Source organism: Crocodylus siamensis, chromosome 10, assembly GCF_052110815.1.
Source record: "Crocodylus siamensis isolate JL-2025a chromosome 10, ASM5211081v1, whole genome shotgun sequence".
Taxonomy (NCBI): domain Eukaryota; kingdom Metazoa; phylum Chordata; order Crocodylia; family Crocodylidae; genus Crocodylus; species Crocodylus siamensis.
The window spans coordinates 41,988,217-42,002,292 of NC_143404.1; the positions used below are offsets into that span (position 1 = coordinate 41,988,217).

General features: G+C 49.3%; 1 protein-coding gene and 1 pseudogene across 3 annotated transcripts in view; one reads left to right on the forward strand and one right to left on the reverse strand.

The window, feature by feature from the left end:
- Positions 1 to 543: 543 nt before the first annotated feature.
- The window catches only part of LOC149856507 (rho GTPase-activating protein 39-like), a 154,905-nt gene continuing 141,372 nt past the window's right edge, over positions 544 to 14,076 (forward strand). For all 3 annotated transcript variants that reach the window (XR_016444405.1, XM_090064352.1, XM_090064353.1), the window contains exon 1: positions 544 to 671. Coding sequence is in view for 2 of the 3 variants with exons in the window: in XM_090064352.1 (XP_089920478.1) it covers positions 661 to 671 (11 nt within the window). In the remaining variant the exon portion in view is untranslated. The remainder of the gene's footprint in view (positions 672 to 14,076) is intronic.
- On the reverse strand, positions 3,978 to 5,353 carry LOC149856508 (uncharacterized; annotated as a pseudogene).

A 14,076-nucleotide genomic window follows, 5' to 3' on the forward strand; every position in this document is an offset into this window, starting at 1 on the left:
AGCTCTTCAGCCCATGAGCATGGGAGTGAGACATACTAGGATATGCTGGGGGCAGGTGCAGGAGCCTTGCTCCCACCCTCATGGGCAGAAGGGCTGGGTGGGGCACAATTCGTTGGGGGTCAGATGAAAGTGCCTGGCAGGCCGCATCTGGCCCGCAGGCCATTTTGCCCACTCCTGGTGTACAAACTAGTGACATCCATGCTGGCTAGGGGGGTATTGCTGGGAAGGTGGTCTATGTTTTTGAGTTTCTGCAGGAAGTCTGTTGTGTCTTGGATGAAACTTGGTTGTTCGTGGTGCGCTGGACCCACGTTTGCGGAGCAGCGGCAACGAGGACTCTCGGGGAGCGCATGTGGCTCAGCTGCGTCCTGGAAGCCCAGTTCAAACGGAGGAGCCCGGTCCCGCTACAGACGCCTTCGAAACGATACAAATGAGGCCGACGCTGGCCCGAGCCACCCGCTTCTCAGCGCAGATACTCGCACTGAGCCGGACCCTGGAGAGACCCCGGGCCCCACCTTCGCGGGGCGGAGCGGGAAGTGCCCAAGTCTCGCCCTGCCCCGGCCACCAGCCCGGGACAGGAGGGCAGGCGGGGCTGGTGGCGGGATCAGGTTTCACATCTTGCAGCGCCGCCCGGCCCAGGGGTGGGTGCAGCCCGCCCGGGACATGGCGCAGAGGTGAGTGCGGCGCGGCCGGGCGGTTCCGGGCCCTCGCGGCAGGGGGTGGGAGCTGCGCCCAGCGCCTCGCCTGAGCGGAGAGGAGTTGGAGCGCGGCTGCCTGGGGCCACGGCCGCGCGGGAAGCAGGGAGCCTCCCGCGGAGCGGCCTCGCCCCGGCCCGGCGCTGCGAGCCCGCTGGAGGACGGGAGCGGGTGGCGCTCTGGGCCCCGAGCTGCCCGCGGGGCCTTTGCCAGGCGGCCTCGTGTCTGCGGCATAGAGGGGAGGCTGCCTCCTGCCGCCCCGGCTCTTGGCTGCAGCGTGCCCAGGAGGTCCTGCCGTGTTGCACCAGCTGTCCTAGTGCAGTCCCTCACGCCTCTTGCTGCCCCCAGTGTCTGGTGCCCGGGGAAACTCGGTGAGCACCCTAGCAGGGTGTTGTGACCAGCAGTGAAACAGTTAAACCTGTAGCGCGTGTGCAGACAAGTCCCTTCCTCCAGGAGGGGTCCCAGCGCTCCTGCTTTCAGCTCAGGCTCTTGTGCTTTGGTGGGGGCCAGAAGGCCAAGCTGGACTCTCCTGTAGGTTCACCATTCCCAAGAGATCTCTTGCAGGGCTAGAGATCTAGAGGCAGTACTTGTTTTCCAGGCATCTCTGAAATGTCATGTCTTCAGAGTCCCAGATTAGCTGACCCTTCCAAAGTCCCTTCCACCCCCTATTGCTTGATTTCCATATACTGCTTCCAGCCCCTTGGATCCAAGCTGTTGGCAAATGGTGGTGGAGCAGAGCCCAGGTCTGGAGTAGTGGGCCCTGGGTAAGGGACCAGCCAGAGTAGAGGTGGAAGCCGGGAAGGCTGAACCTCAATAAGGGAATGAAGGCCTGATGTGGCTGGAGACTTGGGGACAAGTGTTCCACTTGACTGGTTGTTCAAAACATCTGCCAGACACGGGGCATGGTGTAGGGGTGGAAGGAGCCACACAATAAGCCCTTAAGGCAAATAAGGCTGAGAGCTGAACACTCAAGAACAGAGAATACCTTAGGTTTGCCAGTCTCTGAGGGCAGCCTTCCTTTCATGAAATTTCTGCCAAGATGTGGTAGATGAGAAGGCAAGTTGAGACCTTGAGAGACAGGGCAGGGAAAGAGCCTAGCAGAGATGAGGGAGCCTGTAGGGGGCATCACAATAGTCCTCAGCCACCTAACCTATTACAGGTAGGTACTAAGGATCATATATTTAAAATAAAGGTCAGTGTCCAGGATATTCAAAACAGCTTTCCAAAATGTATTGTGCTCCAAACAAACAAACATGGAGTGGGTTTAACAGATATTATGAGTATCCCCATTAGAAAGACTCCTTCCTGATTATTGTCTTAGTTCAGTTTATTGGCATGAAGTAATGGGGGGAAAACATGGCCTCTGTATGGGGAATAGTATGGAGGCTGGCAAAGGTACAGCTGTTCTGTGTAGTGGATGCTTTTCTATTGTTCTGTCAGAATTGCTGCTTTTAGAAATCAGTACGTTAGAATGCTTTGATGTGCATGTATGTGTGCATCTCCCTGGGACATGGTGTTATAGCTGGCTTCTCTTGGGTTTTTTACATGGGAGAAGTTGTGTTGGGATTTTGATTGGTATGAATCCTTTTCTCCGCTACTTGAGCAGACTCATGGGAGGAATTCTCTCAAGGCATGCTTCTTAACCTTTTTAGACTCAAAGCACCCCTCAGAAAATGCCAGCTCCTAGGTTTCACTTTTTTTTTTTTTTTTTTTTTTTTTTACTATGGAAGCAACAAAGCAATTGTATTGCAAAAAACTTGGCAAGATGACAACAGATCATGATATCTGTGACACTATGGATTTTATCTTGTGAATCATGTAGGTATTTGCACACCTAACAGTACTAATATTGAGCTCACAGCACCCAGAGTGCTCTGGAGCTTCTGTGAGATTTTAGTGCATCTTTCTTTTTCTTTGTTTGTCCCCCCTTACCCCCATGTACCTTCTTCTATAAGATGAGACATCTCTCCCTTGCAACAGTTTGCTTGTCATCAGGGAATATCAGAATGTTTTGAGATGAGCTCACACTGACAGAGAGAGAGAGCAGAAGTCCTCCAGAGCAAAAAGGTCTGTCTCATAAGGTCTCTCCATTATTCTGCTCTTTGCCAGTGGTTGCAGCTGATGATGATCCTTGTTTTTCACCCAATGCCACCATAAAAGATATTTAGTTCAAAAGATGTAAGGATGCAGGTCAGTGGCTGCTTTGGTGAAATTGGAAAAACTAATGGAGTAGCCAAGACTAAGATCTTCAGTTTCCCCCAGACTACTGCAAAGGGGCATAGAGATTTCCAAGCTATTTTTTTTTCAAACTAGTCTAGGGAGTCAGCATCTACAACCATGTATTCTTTAGCTTATTATCTATTGCAGGAGTGTCAAACTCATTTGGCCTTGTGGGCAGGAACCTGGCCATGGGGCTTCTCAGAGACTATATGACCCATTTCCAACCCAACTCTAATCCTCCCCTTGCTCCAAAAGTATTCACTTTGAGAGGGAGAGGGTGCCATCTTGACACCGGAAAAACTCCCACATTATTCGCGAAAATAATCAAGCATCTACTATAATGGGAGTCCCTGGCCTTGGCCTTGTGGGGCTGCACCTGAATTCCCCATCTTGCAGACAGGGAGGCTGGAAACAGCCTTAAGATGGCTGGGCACAAGTTCTGCTGGGAGGGGCTTCTTGTCTCCAGTACCCTTAGCCTGGGGCTGGGGTGGGTCAGGCAAGGCTGCGGGGCATGGCTTAGCAACCAGAGCTGTGACTCCTACATGGAGGCTCCAGCTTGCAGAGGGGTAGTGAGGGCCAGGGCATATGGAGGGTCCCCACGGGCTGGATTTTGCATGCCCCAGTCTTATATCTATAGCGTTTCCAAGAGCAAGTAATAATGTGTCCTGCCTTTTAGAGTCTTGCCTACATCAATAGAATTACTTCCATACTAATGTTAAAATAAAGTAAATACTACAGGGTTGTAGGTTGTAGCTGTGTTGGTCTAAGGACATAGGCAGACAAGGTTCTTTGGGTGAATCTGATATCTTTTATTAGACCAACTTAAGTAGTTGGAAAACAATTTAAGCAAGCCTTTGGGTTCAAGAACCCTTCAGCAGGCTGAGGAAGTTTCAGTGGTTGGTGTGTGCTCTTGGATGGAATGAAAAGTAAAGCAGCCAGAGGCTGGGCTGGTATGCATACAAGATAGGCAGTCAGTGAAGATGTAGATTGAGGAGTCAATGGGTGAGAGACAGGCTGGGTAGGGGAGAGAGAAGGGGGATGAATAGTGAAGAAGTACCTGGGGAGTCAGATGTCAGGCAAGCTATAATGTGTCATAAATCCCATGTCTATATTTAGTCATGATTTTTTGTGTCCAGGAGGTTGATGAAGTGGAGTTCATAGGCTCATCTCTGAGAAGTGTTTTGTAAGTTTCTTCTGAGGATTAGAATTGAGAGATTGGAGAGAGAGTGGTTTTCTTGTGAGAAATGTGCCCCCTCAGGTAGTCGGGTATTCCTGTCTTTGATAGATTTCCAGTGAGCATTCATTCTGGGAATGCAGTTGTTGTCTGGTCTCTCCTACGTATTTTCCATCAGGGCATTTGGTGCATTGGATGAGATGTATTACATTTCTGGAGGTGCAGCTGTAAGATCTGGGAATGCTGATGGCTCTGTTGTGGGGTGTAGTAATTGTGGGGGTGGTGGAGAAGTGTTGGCAGGTTTTGCATTTCTTGTCATGGCATGGTTTGGATCCATTTGATGTGTTCTGGGCCTGAGGAAGCTTATATCTGGTGATGAGGTTAGTGAGGTTCGGTACTTGTTTGAAGGCTAGGATGGGTGGCTCTGGGAAGACCTCTTTATGAATAGGGTCTCTTTCTAGTATGGATTGCAGTTGTTTGAGGATTTTCCATATGGGTTCGAGGGAGGGGTGATATGTCAGAACCAGCGGTGTGTGATTTGTGGGGGGTTTCGTCTGTACTGGAGCAGTTCTTCACGTGGTCTCCGTGTGACTCTTTCAAACATATGGCCTCTCTCTCTGGAGGAGTGTCCTTGTTGGGTGAAAGCCTTTCTGAGATTGGTGAGGTGGCAATCCCAGGTGTTATCTTCAGTGCAAATTCAGTGGTATCTGAGGGCTTGGCTGTATATCACAGCTTTCTTGGTTTGTTTAGGGCGATTGCTGGTTCTGTGCAGATATGTATGTTGTTCTGTGGGTTTCTTGTATAACATGTTCTGTATTTTATCATTCTGGATACTGATAGTGTCTAAAAAGGGGATGTTAGTGCTGGAGTATTCTAGAGAAAGTCAGATAGAGGGATGGTGATTGTTGAATTTCTGATGGAACTCAGAGATTGCAGGTTTTCAGTCCAAATGATGAAGATGTCATCGATTATATCTTAAGTATAGCAAGGGTTTGATGGTGCAGTTCTTGAGGAAGTCTTCTTCTAGGTGGCTCATATAAAAGTTGGCATACTGTGGGGCCATTTTGGTGCCCATAGCTGTTCCCATTGTTTGGAGGAAGTGTTGGTTATTAAAAGTGAAATTGTTGCATGTGAGGATGAAGTGTATAAGGTCAGTAATATCTTTGGGTCTGTTCTCTGAATTGCAACCTTGCTCTTGTAGATATGTAAGGCAGGCTTGGATGCCATCCTGATATAGGACATTGGTATATAGGCTGGTAACGTCCATGGAGGGTGTTGCTGGGAAGGTGGTCTATGTTTTTAAGTTTTCATAGAAAGTCTGTAGTGTCTTCGACAAAACTTGCTCTGTGGGTGAAGAGCGGTTTTAGGATTGATTTAACAAAACCTGATCTTTCTTCAGTTGGTCCCATGGTTGGGTATGATAGGTCTGCCAGGGTTCCCTTGTTTGTGGATTTTAGGGAGCATGTAAAAAGTCCTCAGGTTAGGTAGTGTGGGGGGTGGAAATCAAGGTCTGTAGTTTTTCCTTGTAGTCCTGATGGAAATGATTTGATGGTATTGTTGAGTTTCTTGGTGAAAAGGGGAATAGGATCTTCTTGTAGTTGTTTGTAGTAGGCAGTGTCAGAGAGTTGTCTGTTGGCTTCCTTCATGTAGTCTTCATGGTTTAGGATGACTATGGCTCCTCTTTTATCTGCTGGTTTTATTAGTATTTGGTGGTTAGATCTTAGAGATTCTATGGCCTTTCTGTCTGGTAGAGAGAGGTTGTTATGGTGGCGTGTGTTGTTGATTATTTCATTGTTCATTCTTTCCCTGAAGCCGTCAATGTAGCGGTCAAGGTTAGGGTTTCATCTGCTGTGAGGTGTCCAATCTGATGCTTTTGGGGGGTTGATCTTTTCCTGAATGTTGTCAGAGGATGAGTTGTTGTTGGGAGTGGATTCAGTTTGGTCGTGGAAATATTCCTTGACGCGGAGGTGTCGGAAAAGTTCTTCTAGTTCTCCACATTGAAGTATTTTATTAGGGTATTTTTCTGGACAGAACTTTAGGCCTTTAGAAAGGACAGATTTTTCAGTTTTGGTAAGGCTATATGTGGAGAGATTGATGATATTTGAGGGTTGATTGCTGCTTTCACTTTCAGGTCTGAGGTTGGAATGTTGTAAGGTGTTGATGTTGCTCCTCTGATGGTTGTTATGTGGCTGGGGAACTTGTTCTTGGAGTAATTTGTTCGGTTTCTTCTTTATAAGTAGGATGAATGTTGTAGAAAGAAATGTTGTAGTTTCTTTGTATCTTATACATATACTTGTATATTGTTAGGGGAGATGATTGGATTTCTGTCTTTTAACTTGTTGTAGGTGGTGATTTCCTTCCTGAGTTGGTCTCATTTGGAGTAGATTAGGTGAAGTAGATGATTTCTAATTTTCTCTGAAGTTCTTCTGCATAGCTGTGAAGCATATTTGGAGTTGTGTGTAGTAGTCAGAGGATTGTGGATGTTTAGTCCTCAGGGAATGAAGTTGTGTTTCTTGCATAGGCTTAGAAAATATATGTCGCTGTTGAGTTTGGTTTCTTTTTCATGTTGTACAGTATAAATACTATATTTACTCAAAGAGAAGCAGCCCTGATTATAAGATGACCCCCCAATTATCAGATTCCATGTATGGAAAATTTATAAATTTGTTACAATTTTCTAGTTATAGAATCTAATTATTGGAGGTTTGCCTTGAATTTGTCCCCTTCCTACTGGGAAAATAAATCTGGATGGTCATCTGCTGGGAGGAACAGTCAGCCAGGACGGACCGTTCCAGGAGGTTCCTAGCTGAGATACAGGACGTCCACTTAATCCAGGAGGTGCACGGCCCCACCAGAGGAAACGCCCTGTTGGACCTGGTCCTGGCCACAGGGGATGACCTGGTAAGGGGCCTCCAGGTTCTTGACCACCTGGGCGATAAAGATCATCGCTTGCTGGAATTCACTATCCAGCGCAGAGTGTCAAGGGCCTGCAGCAAGATGGTAGCCCTAGACTTTAGGAGGGCCAAGTTCAACAAGCTGAGGAGACTAGTGGGAGAGGCGCTGGGGTCCGTGAGGGCAGGGGAACTCAGTGTCCAGGACGAGTGGTCGTTCCTTAAGGAAACGATACTCAGGGCCTAAGGGGGGTCCATCCCAACAAGATGCAAGGGGGGCGAGAGTGCCTGAAAGCCCCCCTGGCTTACCAAGGACGTCCGGGAATGCCTGCTTGCCAAAAAGGTGGCGTACACCCGGTGGAAGGGGGGTGCTATCTCCAAAGAGGAGTATACCTCCTCTGCTCAGGCCTATAGGGGGGCTGTCAGGAAAGCTAAGGTGGACATAGAGCTAGGACTAGCGTCCAAGATCAAGGATAATAAAAAGTCCTTTTTCAAATACGTAGGGAGGATGAAGAAGGCACCGGGTAATGTGGGGCCCCTGCAAAGTACGCTGGGCAATCTGATGGTTGCACCAGAGGAGAAAGCGGAACTCTTTAACCAATTCTTCACCTCCGTTTTCTTGTCCAGGGACCGGGACTTCCCCGCTGTGATGCCAGATGGACTTGAGGGGAACGCCTCCAGACCTCAGGTTGGGGAGGACCGGGTTAGAGAGCTTCTGGAGGGGCTGGACGTGTTCAAGTCAGCGGGTCCAGATGCTCTCCACCTCAGGGTGTTGAAGGAGCTAGCTGGGGTTTTTGCAGGGCCCTTGGCACGGCTTTACGAGCGCTCATGGTGCTCCAGCCAGGTGCTGGATGACTGGTGTGGCGGAATGCCGGGCTAGTGGTTCCGGCACCGCTTAGGGGAGCCGCGGGCTTTGCGGAGCTGTGCGAGCGTGAGGCTTGTGGGGCGGGATTGGAGGTAGCTTTATAGCCGCCCTCGAGGTTCGCCGAGTTGGCACAAGTAGACGACTTAGAGTAAGTTGTTAGTTTTCTTATTCTATAGGATGTCCGTTGGTTCACGAGGTTCCAGAGCCAGCCCTTGCATTCCAACAGTGGAGCTAGTCCAAAGCTAGGTGCGGCTGCTGGCTCTTTAAGTCCCAGAACTGGTCAACGGCTCATTGATATGGGTTGTTAGTAGTAGAAGTTATTACAGAGTAGATATGGGATAAAACAAAAAGATTTTATTTACTCACCTGGCCTCACCCTCTTACGAATAAGAGGGGAGGCCGGTTGGAACGAAGCTGCAGTAAATACAAGTATAGCGAGCGTAGATATGCTGTCTAAGCTATGATGAGAGGCAGTCGAGGAGTGGAGTCTCCGATGTTTCTTCAGTTATAGTATGCTGGATACAAAGGGGGTCTTTTGGTTCACGGGGTTCCAGAGCCAGCCCTTGCGTTCCAACAGTGGAGCTAGTTCAAAGCTAGGTGCAGCTGCCGGCTCCGTAGTCCCAGAATTGGTCAACAGCTCATGAGTGGGATATACAAGGGGGTCTGTTGGTTCATGGGGTTCCAGAGCCAGCCCTTGCTCTCCAACAGTGGAACAAGTCCAAAGCTAGGTGCGGCTGCCAGCTCCGTAGTCCCAGAACTGGTCAACAGCTCATGAATGGAATATACAGTACAAAACTGTAACACGGTGAATCGTTGTCAGTTGTCGGATTTTCGAGGCCTTTGTCTTCGCTGGGGTACGCCCAGACGGAGAGGCTGAGAACCAGTCTATAGGGTGATCGGGCCTATAGAGTTTTCCGGTCATCGTCTCTGCTGTTTTCTGTTTCTTTGCCTCTTTATAGATGTTGGTTGGACTGCCTCTGTGACACTATGATATAAGCTGAGCATACAAGGATAGGATAGTTTCTTTTACATAGTAATTGCTAGGCAGACTTTCTACATAAGTTTCATTTCTGCAAAAATAACACTTCTAGATAAGAAATGAAATCTACAAAATGCGCATGTGTAGCTTAATGCCAACAGAGAAAAATACAAAACGCTCATTTAGCTTACTAGTTAAGACTTCAAGGTTACATAAATGTGAGAGTGCCGCGCGGCAGTTATACAGAAGAAAAAAAACCCAGTTACAACTGGAAGATGGCTAACGTGGTCCCCATCTTCAAAAAAGGGAAGAGAGAGGACCTGGGTAACTATAGGCCCGTCAGTCTTACCTCTATCCTTGGGAAACTCTTTGAGAAGATCCTCAAGGAGCACATCTGTGATGGGCTGGCTTCAGGGGTGATGCTCAAGGGCAACCATCACGGTTTCATTAGAGCCAGGTCATGTCAGACCAACCTGACTGCCTTTTATGATCAGGTCACAAAGGCAATGGATGCAGGTGTTGCTGTGGACGTAGTCTTTCTAGACTTCAGCAAGGCCTTTGACACCATCTCCCACCCCATCCTCATTAAAAAACTAGGCGACTGTGGCATTGATGTCTACACAGTCAGATGGATTGCAGACTGGCTGAAGGGTCGGACTCAGAGGGTGGTGATGGACGGGTCATATTTGACCTGGGGGGAAGTGGGCAGCGGAGTCCCCCAGGGCTTGGTCCTTGGGCCTGTGCTGCTCAATTTCTTCATCAGCGATTTGGATGATGGGGTGAATTGCAACCTGTTTAAATTCACTGATGATACCAAAATTTGGGATGAGGTGAGCAAGTTAGCAGGGAGGGAAAGACTGCAACAAGACCTGGATAGGTTACAGGAGTGGGCTGACATAAACAGGATGCGTTTCAATACTGACAAGTGCAGGGTGCTGCACTTAGGCAGTAGAAACCAGCAGCACACTTACAGAATGGCAAACTCCCTTCCTGAGAGCACGGAGGCGGGAAGGGATCTTGGAATTGTTACTGACTCCAAGATGAACATGGGCCAACAATGCGAGGTCATAGTTGGCAGGGCTGACCAGACCTTGTCGTGCATCCACAGGTGCATCTCAAGTAGAGCCAGGGAGGTGATCCTCCCCCTCTGTGTGACGCTGGTCAGGCCACAGCTGGAGTATTGCATCCAGTTCTGTGCGCCCCATTTCAGGAGGGATGTGGACAACATTGAGAGGGTCCAGAGGAGGGCCACCCGCATGATCTCGGGACTACAGGGCAGACCCTACAGTGAAAGACTGCGGGACCTAAACCTGTTCAGGCTTCACAAGAGAAGGCTGAGGGGGGACCTGGTGACTGTCTATAAACTCACTAGGGGGGACCAGAAGGGTTTAGGGGAAACACTGTTTCCCCTAGCTCCCCCTGGCATGACAAGGAACAATGGACACAAGTTATTAGAGAGTAGATTTAGATTCGACATCCGCAAGAACTACTTCACAGGTAGGGCGGCTAGGAGCTGGAACCAACTTCCTAGGGAAGTGGTGCTGGCTCCTACCCTGAGGATCTTTAAGAAGAGGCTTGATGACTACCTGGCTGGACTCATTTGAGTCCAGTCTTTTCTCCTGCCCAGGTGGGGGGTCGGACTTGAAGATCTACAAGGTCCGTTCCAGCCCTACTTCTATGATTCTATGATAAGTAGCCCTTTGCTTTCTGTTTCCCGCCAGCTTTTTCCCCTAGTAGACCCTTCCTCTTACAGTCATTCTCAGACCCTGCTCTCCTTGAGCACATGGAAATGAGGAACACCTTTTAAAATAATAGCCTCGAAATTAAATATGGCTGTAGCAATTTGGATATACTACACATGCATGGTACACACTTTTTTTTAAATTAACTTTTCTGTATTCCAGGCCAAATTAGCCAAATGAAATTCTAAATCTGAGAGTCAGTCCAGAACTGTAAGTGGCCATACTACTGGCAAACGTCCCTCACCGCGATCTGGGCTTCATATTTTTCCAAAACCTTTGGTGGGCATCCTGCTTGCACAGGCCCAAGCCCAGAAGCTTGGGGTTTGGATGCCCCCGAGTTTTGCTTGCCCTCAGCCATAAGGCCCCAGGGGCAAGCCAGGGAGGAGTCTCCTATTTCCATGAAGTGAGCTTAAATCCTAGACCTTTCCACACCAGCAGCTAAGTGGGCTATACATTACCTTGGCAGGTATTTGCTGTTTGCATTTCTAAGAACTTAAGAATTCTTAGTTCTGAAGACACATTCTACTTGAAAGCCAAGGAACTCAGCAACAACTACAAAAAGACTGATTTAGATTTACCAATTAAATATCAACTAACTAAATCCAAGGCACGGACCTATATGCTCCATGATAGAAAGAAACGGTATAATAAAAAGAATGTGAATCAAAAGAAGTTCTAACCAGTTCAGAATAGTCCTCAGTGGGATGGTTAAGGAGACACTATTTTTAAGACTTCCAAATGCAGGATATTTTGTTTCTGTGTTGATTTTGCAGAAAAATATTTATTAACAATCTGGGCTGACATGACACAAGGATGATAATAGACACAGGCTGTGTTTCTGCCACAATTTATATACTATATTTACTTGAATATAAGATGAGATATTTTTCCCCCAACTGGCATGGGGAAAAAGCTCCCTTATACCTGCATACAACAAATCTCACTAAATACCTGGTCTGTCATTAAATAGCTACCAAAAGCAGCATGTGCTCAGCAATAGAAACCAGCTCTAAAGTTGATTAAATGCAGCCAACACTGAGCGTGATTATAAAACACAGGGCCCATGTTGTACAAACATGCTAATAGGAACCTGCCACAAAGATAGATTAGTGCAGCCCATCAGAATAAGACATATGGTAATGCCCATTAAGTACTGTTCCCCTCACCGTTGACTCTTTTTCTAGCCATGGTAAGCCACGACTCTGCATAACATACACCCAGAATCTCACTCTTGGCCTTTCTCTCAGCCTGGTGCATATGATTAGTATGACCTCACCCTCCATGAGGTGAAGTCAGACCATGTTGCCCTGCACCTCATCTGCATGTACATTTTTGGAGCATCCCAGGACTCGTGACAAGAACCCCTGGTTTCAGTCATGACTAGGGGCTAATTAGGACATGGATCCTTTGTGTGGGGGTTGGAAATCTGGAGTACATACACATACTGAGCAGTGCTGAGCTGTGGGGTCAGCATGGCTTGAAATGCTGTTGACTGGTGAGGCCCAGCCCAATGAACTATGCAGTAAATCACAAGCCTTTTGTTTGAGACCAATACCATGCATAGTTTGCCAAGCCTGCTGAAACTCCCCAGCACTGAGGTCACTTAATATTGCTACCCTCAATGTCTGTGGCTGTAGGATGGGTCTCTGCAGGTGCCAGGTACTCTCCTTCCTTCAGGTGTGGGGGTACTCTGCGCTTTTCCTGTAGTGGACCCACGTGACTCTGGCTGCCGAAGCCAATTGGTGGCTGGAGTCAGCAGACACTGTGTACTTCAGCCACCTCATAGAGATGTCACATGGGGGGCCACCCTGTTTTCCCTGAGACTACAGCTGGAGATCCTTCAAGATGTTGAGGTGATGCTGGGCCGCCTGCTCCATTCTCGGGTCAAGGTACAGAGGCTGGTTCTAAACCCGCATCCTGTATGCGATCCTGTATGGAGATAGTCCAGTTTTGTCGGCAGGTGGTCACCTACTGTGGCACCCTCTGGTCCTCAGCAGGGACTTGAAATACAGCCTCTGAATTAGAGGTCCTCTCAGGCCACTCACTGGTGGCTATCTGGAATGCCTGCTACCCTGATGACACTACCGCCTTCACCTTCATGAAGGTGAAGGAAGAGCAGGCTGCCCAAGTCTATGCCTCCAGCATTAGGCTGGCCCCTTTCAGTGACCACCACCTTGTCTACACTTGGGTCATGCTGTGGCCTGAATGTCCAAGGCCAGCCTATTGGCACTTTAACATCAGCCTGTTAGAGGATATGGACTTTGTGGCAGCCTTTCAGGAGTTCTGGCTGGCCTGGAGTGAGCAGCAGCTGGCCTTTCCCTTGGCTCAGAGATGGTGGGACATGAGGAATGTGTGTGTCTGATCTATTGCCACAGCTACCCCTGGGGGCACACCTGGCAGATGGAGGCAGCCAGGATGCAGCTCAGGAGGGAGGTGCTGAAGCTGAACTAGAGCCTGGCCGCCCACCCAAATAACCTGTCCCTCTGCAGAGAGTGTCAGGAGACCAGCAAGGTTCCCTCTAAGCTGTGGGCGTGTGGCCACGCACCGTTAAAAATCTTGCCATGTAGTAACTTTTTAATGCTGCACACCTGCCCAGAGACGAGCTGGACTGCAACTTCCTAGAGAGGAGCTGGGCGCAGAGTGCGGCAGAGGCACCGGGGATGGCATGGGATACTTACCGAAGGTAAGCTCCTCACTCATGCAGGGCAGGTAGCAGCTCCTCCCTGGGGTGAGGCCAGGTGGGGACTGGGACTGGTGTCTGGCGTGGGTTCTACTGGCTCTGCCCCTGACTCCATGTGCCTCCTTGCCTTGCTTTGCCTCAGGGAGGAGCCGCTGCCTGCCCCTTGCGAGGAGTGAGGGGCTTACTTTCAGTAAGTGTCCCGTGCCAGACCCAGTGCCTCCCTTCCAGTCCTATCAGTTGATGGTGTCCGGCCCATGGCTGCCCCACAGCACTCCACTGCGCTGCTCTGGGCAGCAGTTAGCATGGAGAAGAGTACTGGGTGGGACCCACAGTGCTCCACATGTGTCCAGGTGATAGCAGGCAGGGTTCAGCCCCTTACTGTGGGACACTTACTGGCATACTGTGCCAGAAGGGGGAGGCGGGACTGAAGTGACAACACTCACGGACCGAAGCAGCATGCTCACAGACTGCTACACCTTAGAGGGAACACTGGAGACCAGTGGGAGGAGCCCTTGAGTTGTAGATGATTGCTGCACCTGTGGCCTGTTGGTCTGCTTGGGATCCAGCTCCTCTGGAAGCTAGAAGAAATAGGAGCTACAGTCTATGTCCTAGAGAAGAGGAGGGGAGCCCAGAAGTACACTGCTTGCCTCTTGACAGGCCATGGCACACCCCCCTCATGGTTCCATGCAAGGGCTTTCTATGGAGAGCTCTATTCGCTATATCTGACTGATGGTGGTAGCTGCTGGGTCCTGCGGGAGAGACAGATGCAGGCCAGCACGGGTAACTGGGATCAGCTGGAGGCTCCTCTTGCCCTGGCTGAGTTTTTTTGGACC